At 50.7% G+C, this 14,775-nt stretch overlaps 1 protein-coding gene across 2 annotated transcripts in view; it reads left to right on the top strand.

The window, feature by feature from the left end:
• The window catches only part of RGS9 (regulator of G protein signaling 9), a 66,334-nt gene that overhangs the window by 37,983 nt on the left and 13,576 nt on the right, over positions 1 to 14,775 (top strand). For both annotated transcript variants that reach the window (XM_068530058.1, XM_068530057.1), the window contains exons 10-16: positions 2,119 to 2,148; positions 2,867 to 2,928; positions 4,764 to 4,877; positions 7,963 to 8,078; positions 11,521 to 11,608; positions 12,081 to 12,219; positions 13,861 to 13,946. In XM_068530058.1, coding sequence (XP_068386159.1) covers positions 2,119 to 2,148; positions 2,867 to 2,928; positions 4,764 to 4,877; positions 7,963 to 8,078; positions 11,521 to 11,608; positions 12,081 to 12,219; positions 13,861 to 13,946 — 635 coding nt within the window. The remainder of the gene's footprint in view (positions 1 to 2,118; positions 2,149 to 2,866; positions 2,929 to 4,763; positions 4,878 to 7,962; positions 8,079 to 11,520; positions 11,609 to 12,080; positions 12,220 to 13,860; positions 13,947 to 14,775) is intronic.

Here is a 14,775-nt window from a genome sequence, read left to right as displayed (position 1 = left end):
TGCATGTAGATATTGCAGAATGATTACCGCCAATAAGGTGAGGTAACACCTCCATCCCCTGACGTAATTGCGATTTTTGTGGTGGTAACAGTTAAGCTCTACTTTCTGACCAACTCCCAAGTATCATTAATTATAGTCACCATGCTGTGCTTTAGGTCCCCAGATCTTATTTCCCTTCTAGCTGGGAGTGTGTTTTCCCATCACTAGTGTTAATTACAGAGTGTCTTCTGTGTGTGTGCTTCCTCTTGTGATTGGGGCCCTAGCACTCTTTTTTGTTTTAATTTTAAACTAAATGGCCGGACAGAGAAGACATTTCGTTCGGCGGTATCCTCAGCTTCAGGGCAAGGAGGAAGGCATTGGTGAAGAGAGCAGATCATTTTCTGTCTTTCCTGGATCACTCCTCGGCTTTGCAAAGGGCAGATCTGGGTTTGAATACTGCCTCAGCCAGTTACTGACCAGGAGATGTCAGGGCCTTGGTTTCCTCAGCTGAAAATCAGAAAAATAAAACCTTCCTCCCTCAAACTCTGTAAGGGCTCAGAGAGGTGTAAATTGCTTTGTACTATTGCTTGGTGGTTATTATTACACAAAAGTCCAGCTTCCCTACTCTGACCCCAGGGTTCTTTTCTACCTGAAACATGTGTCTTCTAAAACAGCCCTATGTTAGGGCTGTTAGAGAATTAGAACAGATAATCAGTGTGATTGCCAAAATATTTGGGGAGTGTTCTCAATTTTTTAAGTGGAAAAATATTCTGTTAACCTTAAAATACATCTCCATTTTTCTAGGCCTCCACGCACACTGCAGTCATCATTTGTTTGACATTTAATGAGCACCTACTCTGTGCCATACATTATGCTCGGGAAGATAAACACGGCCTTCCTGCTCTTAATGGTGCTTAATCGGTGATACATAGATTAAACAAAGAGTCACACAAACAAATATCTAATTATACTGTGATCAGTGCTATGAAGAAGGAAGTTTGGCGGGGGGGGGGGGGGGGGGGGCGGGGCGGCAGATTAGAGAGGCCTACCTGAGCATTACCTTTCTGAGTTAACTCTCCTTACCCCACCCAGGAAGAAGGATTTCCTGCGAAAAGCAAGCACATAAAAACAATCTAAGGATGCAAAATGAAACCCAGCGTGGATTAGAAAGGAGAGACTTGTGTATGACGTTCCAGATCAGACCTTCCTTGATTCCTTGTTAATGGGCTCTGGTCCAGTACTTATTTTACTAACTGGCTAAGGGAGGTCGTGTCCTCCTTGGACTTCTGACTCTATTTCAAGCACAAACCTGGCGGCACTCAGCAGCATGGGTTTTAGCAGCCAGCAATTAGATGCTCAGCTTGAAGTATAAGAGTCAGCACCAGGCAGCCCCTGGACCAGACCTAGGAAAACTGAATTGGAATCACCCACCGTGCCCAGCCTCCAAGAGTTGCATGGGGCAGACAGGTGGTACCAGGGAAGCATGTCAGATGGTAGGAGAGTTTAGTAGGAGACAGGTCTGAATGGTTTCCAGGAGCTTCCAAGACCCTAAACATGGAGCCCCTCTTGGAGCCCTCCTTCCTCGGCTATGACTCGAAAAGTCCAGAGAGAGGACGCGAACTTGCTTCAGCGGCTTCAGAGAGGATAGGGCCCGGTGTGAGCTCTTCCACGTTACAGCTCAGCTCTTGGACTCAGCTTGCAGTGGAGGCTTCTCTTGAGTCTTTTAATTGTGTGCTTTGTTTTTGACAGCGTGGCTTTCCCCCCGCAACATATGGTATTGGTCAAGTTGCTAGTTTCCCCCCCTCCCCGATTCCATTTCAGACGTTCTGTAGGCGCTACGGTGGGTTGGGAGCAATCCCAAACTTAGTCTTCAATTCATCTTGGCTTTTAGGAGAGTAGGATAAAGTTACAGTGGTAAAGCATCCCCTTCCCTCACCAAACCTCTTAGTTGATCTTATTCTCTCTCTAGTAGTTGTGTAGAATAGGGTGGAAGGGGTGGTGATGGGGAAATTCTATCTTTTAAGTCAAAAGAGACAGGCAGTTTCCTCTCGGGGAAGGGTTTTTATTTTTCAAATGGGTTATTGGACTGTAATGATTTCATGACATCTGTTTAATGGTTTTTGCTTCTTTGTTTTACAGAAACAAACAGTGGTTTCTGTCAGAAAAGAGGTAATTAGTCTCCCAGTTTCAAGGGAAGTCTGATTTTTAATCCTCTTAACAAATTATATGTACTTTGGCTTCTTGCTCTGCACTCAGTGATGAAATGAAAACCATGTGTGACGTTCAAACAGTTGTTTCCCGATTAACGGACGGCACAGAATGCCAAAGCGTCTCGTGTAAGATCTGGATGGGGCTGATGCTCACGCTCAGGCTGTGAAATGCCCTCCGGAGGCTCAGATCTGAGGGACGTGGGGCAGGTGCATCCACCCTGGTCCCTGCTGCTACCGTTACGGGGCCGCTCAGCATCTGTCCAGGGTGACAGGCTACCTGTGTTGGCAAATCTTGTATCCGGGGCGCAAGACAGAGAGCCCTGGGGAGTGTTGGCCGTGAGGTTAGTTAGGTCTGCTTCTGTGAGTCAGAGGCATTTGGGGGCAAAGCTAAGCTTCTGTGTCTATCCCATGTCTCACTTGAACGCACCTTAGAACTTTTTTTTTCCCAGTTGGTGCCTTTTCCGAGACTAACACACGATGAGATGAGTGAAGGAGGCATGGGGGCCACCCATCTGCTGCAGACCTGAGCCCTGCTGGTCCTGGGGTGGCCGGCTTGCGGGAACGGAACGGGGTGCTTTGATGGGGACATGGCTTCTGGTTTGGAGCCATATGTATGTGTCGGCGTTGGCGACACCCCGGTGGGGCAGTTGGACATCTAACAACTGTGTCTCTTCCAGATCATGTATTACCGACAGGCCTTAATGAGGTCCACGGTGAAGTCTTCCGTGTCCCTTGGCGGGTATGTCCCTGCTTTGTTGGTCTTGGTGAGGTTTGCACGATAGTTAGGCAGGAGGAGAACTGCTTCAAGGCGAGCTTGGCAAGTCATAGGTTGATGTAAGAGCCTGAAGGACTCAGAGGGACAAAAGCAGTCTCTTGGGGGTTTAGTGCCTAGTTCTTCACTCAGTGCTAGTCTCCAGGTCTCGGGCTAGGCAAAATCAGGGTTGGGTGAGGCCCTAGACAAGCCTGTCTGTGTGGATGGGAAAGTGGGAAGAGTCAAAAGTTCACCGGCTGGATTCTGCAGTTCAGTGTACTGATAAGTATCTGTTGTTAATGTTTGATTTAAAATCCCATTGGGAGAAACTGGAAATTTATGTTTGATCCTTGAACGTTCAGGCTACTTTGATCCAGTCTCCCAGAGTGCATTATTTGGAAGACATGAAAAGGTTTAGTGCCCCCCAAATGTAAGCAATTACCCTTTCAAAATGTGGAACTCCTTGGAGGATCACCTTTCTAGCTCTGCGATTTTCCTGCACACTTGAAAATGGACTTGGCTGATTTCTGGGGACACACAACATGACTAGTCATTTATTCTGACCACAGGTACCCATCGGGGTGGGAGATACTGTGTTTTGTCCAGTGCCTTTCTTCCAATGCGGTTAGGGTTAGGCTCTTGTAAAAATCTTCAAGTATCTTTTGACATCATCTCAAACCCCTAGTTTGCAAAACTACCACCTGCCCAAAGATACATGCCCTGACCTCACCCACCTTTTGCAGTGACTTCTGTCTGTGGCTGCTGAGTCACAGGTGGGTCTGCACCCGGGTGCTCGGTGGGCGCTCGCTTTGGGTTATAATGATACTCATTGTTCTGTGATAAAGTCAGACCCATCTACTCTGATGTTCCAGAAACCCAGTTCCGTGAAACCAAATAGAAAGTCCATTAGAGGAGGTTGGAAGGCTACACTGGATACTCCGTAGGCCCACCTTCCAAGTTTTATTTGTCTCAGAGCCTCATTACCATAATTTTGACGTCATTATACTGTTTGGACCTGTGGATGCATTTTTTCCCCTTCCCTTCAGCTGCTCCGCTGAAAAGGTCTGGTAAGAATAAGAAGGTCGTGGGGGAAATGGAGCCCAGGGGCTTGAGTTCTGCACAGAACTGTAAACCGAGAGCTCTGATGTATCTCTCGGGCATGGTCCTGCTCTATCAAACTCTCATGGCTGTGGGCAGACTTCGTGGCAGGTGCCTTACGTGTATACTACGGATGCAATCCCCACCTATAGGGTGAAGGCATGCCAGGTTTTTCCAGACTGCCAGATACCAGGACACGTGTTGACTCAGAAGGTCTAACCCGACTAGGAGGAATTAGCTCTTGCCCACATTTGTCTCAATGAGACCACCGTTTTGAATACTGGGTCTGAGTTCCCAAATGCAGGCATTATTTGACCAAGGGTGGACCTCAGGGTGGCAACAGAATCTCACCAAGTCCGTGGTGACCTTGTGCTTCCAAGATGGTGCCAAGACACCTGTGTGAACACGTGCAAACAGAGTCAGCTTTGCATTTTGAAAACTCGTGATCAAATGTAAAGAGGCTGTATTTTAATGAAATAGGTACAGAGAAGTCACAAAGAACTGGTTTGGGAGACGACGTTTCATTTCACAACTAGAATAGGACAGATCTTGTTTAACACCTGCCAATCCCGAGGGCTGTTAGAGCGTTTTTCTAAGAAGACAGTAACAAGTATGTAACGAAATCCATCAAGTTGAAGGAGGACAGCCTGGTCGATCAACCTGAGTGTTGATTTGGTCTCTGGGGTGTTGAACTTCTAGGAAATCGCTTTCCGTTTGCTTTTCAGGATCGTCAAGTACAGTGAGCAGTTTTCGTCCAACGACGCCATCATGTCGGGCTGCCTTCCTAGCAATCCTTGGGTAACAGATGACACCCAGTTCTGGGATTTAAATGCCAAACTGTATGTATTCGAGATATCGGGGTCCTTTTAAAAGTAACTTTTTGAGTTAGAATTCACACACCATATAATTCACCCATTTAAAGTGTACAATTCAACGGTTTTTACTATATTCATAGAGTTGTGCAGCCATCACCACAATTTTAAAATGTTTTCATCACCCAAATAAGAAACCCCCTACCCTTTAGCTATTACCCTCCAAATCCCCCTCCCCCCAAAACCCTCCAGCCCTCGGCAACCACTAAACTTTCTGTCTCCAGAGGTTTGCCGATTCTGGACATTCATATCAATGGAATCATACAATATGTGGTCTTTTGTGATTAGCTTTTTTCACTTAGCATAATGCCTTCAAAGCTTATCCATGCTGAAGCAGGTGTTCATACTCAATCCCGACTTATGGCTGAAAAATATTAATTTATATGCATATGCCACATTTTGTTTATCCATTCATCAGTTGATGGACATTTGGGTTGTCTCTGCCATTTAGCGATTGTGAATAATGCTGCTATGAACATTCGTTTGCTAGTTTTTATGTGAACATATGTTTTTCATTTCTCTGGAGTATGTACCTAGGAATGGAAGTGCTGGGTCAAGCGGTAACTCTGTTTTAACAATACATAGATCGTTTTCGAAAAGAAAGCAATCATCTTTATGGCTTTGCATTTTTGACTTCTGATTAGAGTAAAAATAAGCTCCTGGAAGGCAGAGCCCTAAACTTGCCTTGGGGAATTACATCACTCACTCCTTTGCTGTTTGTGAAATTTGAACAGTTGTTGCTGCTACCTGTGTCTGCGTAAATCTGTCGTCTGGAAGAGTGGCAAAGGCCAAAATGCAGAAGGGAAAAGCCCAAGCTAACATAGGGAGAAAGAAGAGAAGGGCAGCTCAGCGGGAAAGGTGGAGGAGGAGGAGAGGGGAGAAGGGGCCGGGATGAGCGTGTGAGATGGGTGGGGAGATTGGAAAGACAGAGGGCGTCAGGTACGTGCCACAGCTGGGTCAACGCCAAGGCCATCACCACCTAAGGCATGAGGAACACCCAGGAGGCACAGATCCGGCCAGGTGAGCAGGCGTAGCTGCGGAGGCCTTTCACCCCCTCCGTGTAGCCTGCTGTGGGCAGCGGACAGGTGAAGGAGGGCGCTCATCTGGAGTCGGGGGTCCACCGCAGAGCCCAAGACTCTAGAACCATCTTCTGGGGAGTCTTCCGGGGCCTCTAGTTAATAGGACGGTTTTCTGGAGCTTGTGTCTCTCTCGCAGTTATCAGAAGGGAGAGGCAGCCTGAACCTCCCCGTGCACAAGGTTGTGCAGAAGTCGGGTCTTGTGGGGGAAAAGGCAGGGCCACCTGGCCAGGACAGGGATTGTCCTGAGAGGGTTTCGGAAGGAGGCGTGGATGCTGCCGGATGCTACGTGAAATGGAGAGTAGAGTATGGAAGCTTGAGGTAGAGATTTGCTGGTGAAGAAGAGAGGTGATGCTTATGTAGGATCCCTTGCTCAGAGGGTACTGAGTGGATGCCAGATGAACGCCCCCCCCCCCCCAAAAATGGGAGGCCTTCTTCTTAATGGTTTAGATTTTAGAACGGTATTAACATCACCTGGGAAGCTTTAAAAAAAAACAAAAACAGGGACTTGCCTGGTGGTCCAGTGGTAAAGACTCCACGCTTCCAATGCTGGGGATGCGGGTTCAAACCTTGGTCTGGGAACTAAGATCCCACATGCCGCGCATTGCGGCCAAACAAACAAAACAAACCAGACAAAAACCCAATATCCAGCCCTTATCTCCAAAGCCTCTTGTTAACTGGCCTGGCTTACCTCCTCACCCCCATCAGCCCGTTGATCTCAGTGAGCAGCGAGGGTTCACAGGACGGGCTCGGAGCGTCCGCCCCCAGGGCTGGCCACGGACCAGCCGCATCAGGATCCTCCAGGAACTCATGGGAAATGCAAGTTCTTGGGCCGCACCCGAGACTGAATCGGGAAGTTGGGGGATGGCACCCAGCAGTCCGTGTTTTAATGAGTCTCCCAGGGGATTCTGATGTCCGCTGAAGTTGGCACACCTGTTTGACGCCGGGCCCTGCTTCTTACTGTGTGGGCCCGGGCAAGGGTTTACCCTCTCTGAGCCTCCGTCGTCTTGGAAATACAGTGGGGACGATGCTATCCAGCTGGCCGTGTTCCCTTAGGGACCCAGCGATGGGTGTGTGTGTAAAGCACAGTGCATCACAGATGGTGACTCCGTAAGCGGTAGCTGTTTTTCCGGGATTCTTACTGTTTCCACGCTGATGTTAGGGAAGTGTAAGCTCGCCTGACCGACTTGAGATCCCACAGACATCACTTGTACCCAGTCACGGTTTCAGCTGTTGCATCAGTGGGCAACGTGGTGTCTGGGACTTGGGAACCTCTGTTTCCAAGGGGCTGTGTTGGGTTACGGAGAATTCCATAAGGAATAAGAGAAAAGCCAACAGTTTTCCGGATTTTCTGGACCGTGAGACCCATCCCATGCTAGCTGGGCTCGCATGTCCTTCCTGAGATGGAGGCATGTTCAGAACGAGCAGGGGTGGAGTGGGCCTGGCATCGTAGGGGAGGCTCTGGGAGAGGGTGCACGGCTGGCAGGGCCTGTGGGGTGTCTGCCTGGGGGCACGGGGCCTGAAGCAGGGCAGGAAGGGTCACCAGATGTCCCCGTAGGGAAGGGGCGTCGAGGGGGTGGCAGTGGCCGCAGCACCCATCACCGGGGCCGTTCTGGGGTTCTCCCTGGTCTGGTGTGGCAGCCTGGCCCCCTGGTCTCCACAGGCCTTGGAGGGGGCGTGCATGGCCCTCTGCCCTGAAGGGTTAGCGTGAGGCTCTCTGCTGGGGACCTCCTTCCCCCCGCTGGGGAGGCCAGATCCTGAGACGAGGCCCAGGGGACGTGTCTGAGGCTGCATTTTCCAAGCAAGGGGTTACTCGGCTTGTTTGTGCGGGGATGGGGCAGGGGAGGGTTGGGTCGTGCCCTGGGCCGGGGGACTCACGGAGGTTAGCAGGGGCTGAAGCCCCCTCGCCCCACCCAGGCCGCCCCCTGGCACAGCCCCGAGTGTCTGGAGCACTTAACAAATCGTGGTCCTTGCAGGGTGGAAATCCCAACCAAGATGCGGGTGGAACGATGGGCCTTCAACTTCAGTGAGCTGATCCGAGACCCCAAGGGCCGACAGAGCTTCCAGTACTTTCTCAAGAAAGAATTCAGTGGTGGGTCTCTGAGTTTTTTAAATAAAATATTTGCTTTTAGAAATATTCCTGAACGTCTAGCCTAGGGCTCCGAGGATGCTGGGCAGGTGTTTCCATAGCTCTGCCTGGGCCGACTCTCACCCCGGACCCGGCCTCTCCATCGGCTCCCGGGGGCCCCGCAGTCGGGGGAATTGCTTTGCTCACAGAATCCACGTGGACATGACTCAGGTTTCCAAGGCTTCGTCCCCTCTGGCTGCCCTCACTGGCTCGCCCTGATCCCTGGCTCTCCCACCCCCGAGCTCCCAGGTCTGCTGCCGCCATGGGCCTGGTTTTCTTCAGCTCAGGGCTCCTCTGCCGTGGCCGCCCGTTCAGTTCACCTGGATCCCATCCCCAGAGGTTTCTTTTTAGTTGGTTTGGGGCGGAATCTCTGAAGTCTTGAAAACCCCCCAGGTGATTCTGACATGTGGCCATGATCGAGAGCCACTGTCTCAGCTCCTGGTCTGCTGCTTCCTTGGAGGATTTGAATGGAATGGATGGGGCCACATTTTATACCCCAGCTCCGGGCGGCTCATTGTGGGAGGCCCCTGCAGCCTCGTAAATACACTGCAGTGGGAGACACCTGGGAAAAGCAAAGGCCAGATCAGGACCAACTTCCCTAGGCGGAACATGCCATGGGCTTCACCACCTCCCCTGAAAGATTTACTTTTACGGGGTCCCTTTATTTCTCTCCAAGTCCCCAGTCGTGGGGAGCATCACATTTGAGCCTTGACACAGCCTGGCTCCCCAAGACCCACTGGCCTGTGAGGTTGCACCTGAAAGCATCCCACGGGACTTGCCATGAGCCTGTTTGACTGCCGGGTGCACACATTACATGCTAAGATGGATTCTTGAAAAATCGCTTTTTTCTGATTAAGCCTAATTGCCGTGAGGTAATAAAACCCGGAACAGTTGGATGGGAAAGGGAGCTGCTTTTAGGACGGAAGCAACTGGTGAATAAGTGGATCCGGCGCCATCTAGTGGTCGGCTAACAAACTACACCCTGAGCTTATCCCACCCACGCCTTGCTTAGTGTTGGTAAGAATCCATCCCCAAGATTTCCCTGCGTTATTAAAAGAGCGCTATTGGTGATCTCGGGATGAGATTCCCGAGGCTTCCGGTACGAACAGAACAGGTAAATAATCAGTTCATTTAATTAAAATTTAAAAAATTGAGATATGCTTCACATGCTGTAAATTCACAGACCGTATCATTCGCATGCCCTTTTAAAGTCTGCCGTTCAGTGCCGTGTAGTAGGTTCACAGAGTTGCACAACAATCACCACTATATAATTCTAGAACCTTTTCACCACCTCAAAAAGAAACCCCTGACCCATAGAAGTCACTCCCTTTTCTCTGTCTTCCTCTGCTCCCAACTCCCCGGCCCACCCCCCCAGCCCTAGGCAACCACTAATTTACTTTCTATTTTCATGGATGTGCCTATTCTGGATATTTCCATTTATATTTCCATATAAATGGAATCATACCATATGTGGCTTTCTGTCCTCTTTCACTTAGCATAGTATTTTCAAAGGCCGTCCACGTTGGAGCATGTAACAGTGCTTCATTCCTTTTCATGACCAAATAATATTCCATTCTGTGAAGATACCACATTTTGTTTATCTACTTCTCAGGTGGTGGACATTTGGGTTGTTTCAACTTTTTGGCTATTATGGGTAGTACTGCTATGAACATTCACGTACACATTTTTCTGTGCTCATTTAATTTTGTTTACCCTGGTAAAATATTCATAACATAAGACTTACCATTTTAACCATTCTAAGTGTAGAGTTCAGTGAAATTAACATCATTGTGCAACTGTCACCACCATCCCTCTCCGGAACTTTTTTATCTTCCCAAACTGAAACTCTATCCCCATTAAACACTAACTCCCCGCTCCACTCCCCACCAGCTCCTGGGAACCGTTCTACTTTCTGTCTCTATGAACTTGAGGACTCTAGGGACCACATATAAATGGAATCATACTGTATTTGTCCTTCTGTGTCTGGCTTGTTTCACTCTGCATGCTGTCTTCAAGGTTCATCCACATTGTAGCTATGTCAGAATTTCCTTCCTCTTTAAGGCTGAATAATACTCATTGTACGTATGCACCACATTTTGTTTATCCATTCGTCGGCTGATGAACGTGTGGGTTGTTTCCGCCTTTTGACTAGTGTGAATAATTGCTCATTTAATTTTACCTTTAAGCAATTAACCGTCTTGCCGTGGGCAAGGTGGTCTACGGGGCACTTGCTGTAAGGCCAACGGCTGTCACTTAAGAGCACTGCTGGCCTGTTTACTCATGCTTGTGACCTCGGTCCCAAGAACACCCTGAACTTTATGCTGAAGAGGAAGGAGCTCTGTAGAGTTACGGGACAGAGGTCAGCTAGCTTAGGATCGTGCAAACTTTTCCAGTCTAAAATGCCTGGGAGCCTTCCAGAGAATACTGGGAATGGAGAGGAGGGGATGGTCTGGTCCATTTCCGCCCACCATGGCATTCCGTGATTCACCTCCCCCCCGCCCCACATGCACACACATGCACACACACACGCGCACACGCGAATACGCAGACACATGCGCACGCACAATGTACACACATACACGTGCACACATAAGCTCTTGCTCTCCCACTGGAGTGACCCCCTTTATTTTCTCAGGCGAAAACTGGCCACCTGGGACGGTGCACCGAGGTGTTCGCACTACTGGGGGCTGGGAGAACCCATTAGAGAAGTTGGAAGGAAATGGGGCGGGGCGGCAGCTGGCTTTTCTCCTGGGACCAGAGGCGCAGACTCTCTGGCTCAGGTGACCAGGCCTTCCTCGAGAGCCAGCCCATCAGCCTCGCCGCTTCGGCAGCATCTCCGTGAGGGTCTTTGGCTGGAATACGCCCCGCGAGGAGCCCTAAGAGACGGGCTCTCTGTGCACAAAGGAGGTGGGAGTCACGTGCGTCATCGACCAGGAGCAAAGTCACCAGGACCCTTCACGGAGAAAACCGACAGAGCAGCGACGCATGCGTCCCAGCCTAATCAGATGTCACTTGTCCAAGCAAGGTGTGCGACATCCTGGATGAAAAGGAACGAGACCGCCTCTGGGGGTTCATCTGAGCTCTGACTTGCGTGCCCTGGGGGAAAGCGCAGGTTCCCGGCAGACACGTAGGGCTACACACAGGGCATGTGCCCCCCTGGTTCACTGCCGGAGCACGTAGGTGCGCTCACTGGGGTAACAAGCCTTTCCGGGCCCTGGACGGAGGACGGGCTCCTTCTCCCCAGGAGCGTGTGGTCCCGCCCCCGACGTGCTCGCCGCTTCAGGATGGGATGTACCCCAGCTGACCCGTTTCTTTTCTTTCCTCCCTTCCCCTCCCGTCTGGGCTCCTGTGGACCCTTCCCCCGCCCACCCCGCCACCCCCCCCCCCCCCATCCCGGCCCGCGCAGGGGAGAATCTGGGATTCTGGGAAGCCTGTGAAGATCTGAAGTACGGAGATCAGTCCAAGGTCAAGGAGAAAGCGGAGGAGATTTACAAGTGAGGATGAGCCAGATTGGTGGGGAGCCTCCCCGCGGCACCCCAACCGGCCCCCCAACCCCGGTTACGCTTGAGGTCGGAGACTGGATGGAGGCCCCCCCACGCCTCGCGTCCCCATCGGTCACCGCACCTCGCGCTGTGGACACCTCACCCCTGCTCCGGGAGGCTGGAGGTCCTGGGAGAAAGCTGGGGGAGGGTCACCCCACCCACTTTTTGCTCTCTGCCAGAGGTTGGGAATTCCAAAGTCAAACACAAGCTCACATTCCCGATGCTGGCAGGGCTGTTTTCTTGCTTCTAGGAAACGTTGCTTGGCGCCCTGTTCAAATGCTTTAGTGTCTCCTAAAAAAAGGACCACTTTCACCCCGGGGGACCCAAGCCACGTCTGTCAACCCCTCGCTCCCAAGCAGCTGTGAACTTTTCATTCACTGACTTGGTCTGGCTGCTTTTGCTGACATTTTCCTCCCCGTCTCAGGCTGTTCCTGGCCCCAGGGGCGAGGCGGTGGATAAACATAGACGGCAAAACCATGGACATCACGGTCAGGGGGCTGAAGCATCCCCACCGCTACGTGCTGGACGCCGCGCAGACCCACATCTACATGCTCATGAAGAAGGTAGGCGCGGCCGTGGTGAGGGTGCACGGAGGCCCGGAAGCCCTTCCCTCCCCAGGTACCGGGAAGGTTCTTTAGATGTGGGGAAAAGGGAGAGAATGTGTGGTTGCTGCTTTGCTGGTGTTAGATGCAGAGCTGTCAACTCTCTCTTCCTCCTGCCCGCCCGGCTGGCCCCTCTGTGTGTTTCTGAGCCCTCTGGCCAGGGAGGACTGCCTGCCTGCAGAGGCTGTGTGCCCTTTTTTTTTTTTTTTTTAATCTATTAATTTATTTATTTTTGGCTGCATTGGGTCTTCGTTGCTGCGCACGGGCTTTCTCTAGTTGCAGCGAGCAGGGGCTACTCTTCGTTGTGGTGCGCGGGCTTCTCAATGCAGTGGCTTCTCTTGTTGCGGAGCACGGGCTCTAGGCACGTGGGCTCAGTAGTTGTGGCAGGTGGGCTCAGTAGTTGTGGCTCGCGGGCTCTAGAGCACAGGCTCAGTAGTTGTGGCGCACGGGCTTAGTTGCTCCGCGGCATGTGGGATCTTCCTGGACCAGGGCTTGAACACGTGTCCCCTGCATTGGCAGGCGGATTCTTAACCACTGTGCCACCAGGGAAGCCCCTGCGTGCCTTCTTAAGGCTTCTCACTCTGCAGTCGTCGTATAGACCGTCGTGACATAGTGGCTGCACCAATTTACATTCCCCCCACCGTGTAGGAGGGTTCCCTTTTCTCCACACCCTCTCCAGCATTTGTTATCTGTAGACTTTTTGATGATGGCCATCCTGACCAGTGTGAGGGGATAACTCGCGGTAGTCCTGATTTGCATTCTCTAATGATTAGCGACGTGGAGCAGCTTTTCATGTTCCTGTTGGCCATCTGGATGTCTTCTTTGGAGAAATGTCTATTTAGGTCTTCTGCCCATAGTTCTCATGACTTTGACTGCTACTACTTCGTCTTTAGAATGGTACCGTTTCAATAAATTTTTTAAAATCCTCAATTGGTTGTTAAGAGATTCTCCTAGATGTTTCTGTGGGCTTTGTCCCATGTATGTTACGACTAGAGTTTGCAGTCGGCTTGCGGGGAGCAAGCGTTGAGGAAGCGACTTCCCTGAACCTGCCGAGGGTCCCAGCAAACAGCCACACGAGAGGAGTCTGAGCCTGGGGCTTTGTTTGGTTGGGCTGGGTTTGGTATTCTCTTGCCTTTCTACTGAAATTCAGGGGAGAAGGGGTTGTGAGTGGGCTTCGAAGTGGAGGTACTGGGTGGGCAAGGTTGGAAGCAAGGGTCTGCCGTTGCGTGCGTACTTCGCCGAAGAGCCCTCGAGATTCTTTGGGGGCGGCTATGGACCAGGGTTCTCCAGCGCAAAGGGTAGCAGCATCTGGCCAAGACTCAGCATGTCCCACAGCCCGGGTCTCTGATTCAGCAGGACTGGCGTGGGCCTGAGAATGTGCATTTCTAGCAAGTGGCCAGGTGAAATGGATGCTGCCGGCACGGGGACCACACTTGAGCACCGCGGCTTTAGACACACATCTGAATGCCTTGCACACAAGGATACAAATCCTCTTAACTTTGCAATCTCACTGCCGAGGGAAGGCTGGGGAAACGGCAAGTGTATTCGTTTGATGTGACACTTTCCCTCTCATAGTAACTGCTTTTCTCTTGTTCCCGCTAGGACTCTTATGCCCGCTACTTAAAATCCCCAATCTATAAGGAAATGCTGGCCAGATCAGTTGAACCTCAGGAAACCACCAAGAGAAGGCAAGTGGAATGGGTTGCAATCACTCATTGCCTGCTGCTTTGTTTACAGGGAAAGGAGGGTCTCTTTCAGCCAAATGGCTATTATCAAGATATTTGCCGGATGAAAATATTGGGGACTGGGAAGTATTTCTTAGGGTCTGACTGCCTTATTGTCTTCACCATGCTCTGAAATCATGCTGGCAAGATGTACATAGTAATTACCGCCAGTAAGTTTTGTTTCCCTAACACTGGTTTCAAAGAGTTTTGATTATGAGCTGGGATAATGACCTTTATTACAAATGGAAGCATCTCATTGGCTTTTTAATTGCTACACTTCTCCACCTCCAAACTGATGTGTAGGAATTAATTTAGCTACATCCTGGTAATGTCCTTTGTAACGGCCTAAGACTGTGGAGAGAAGAGCAGATTGCACCCCAAGAAAAATATAGACTCTTAGGGAAAATGTACAGGAAAACTCTAAGTATTCTTGCTGACCCCGGGGGACTGCCTCCTTTATTCATTCTCACCTTCCTCATTGGAGATATGGAGCATATCTGGCAGAGCCCATGGGCAAAGGATGAAATGTTCTGAGGGGCAGTTTGAACTCCTTTTTTGGAGGAAAAAGAAAACTCTACAGGGACTGAAGATTCAAAAGAGTAGCCAAACGGCAGCTTGAACAAAGACGCAGGACTTTGGCGGAGGTTTTCCCAGCGCCAGCGCATGTCCTGTCCCCCCCTCCCCAGGCCCCCCCTTAGTAGATGTTCCCCGCCCCGTTTGCCAGCTCAGCCCACGCTGGGCTCTTTTTCCAGAGTCTCCAGTCAATTCAAAAGAGGGGTGGTTGGACCAGAGC

Source organism: Eschrichtius robustus, chromosome 20 (genome assembly GCF_028021215.1).
Source record: "Eschrichtius robustus isolate mEscRob2 chromosome 20, mEscRob2.pri, whole genome shotgun sequence".
Taxonomy (NCBI): domain Eukaryota; kingdom Metazoa; phylum Chordata; class Mammalia; order Artiodactyla; family Eschrichtiidae; genus Eschrichtius; species Eschrichtius robustus.
This window is presented reverse-complemented; position numbering and strand designations above follow the sequence as displayed.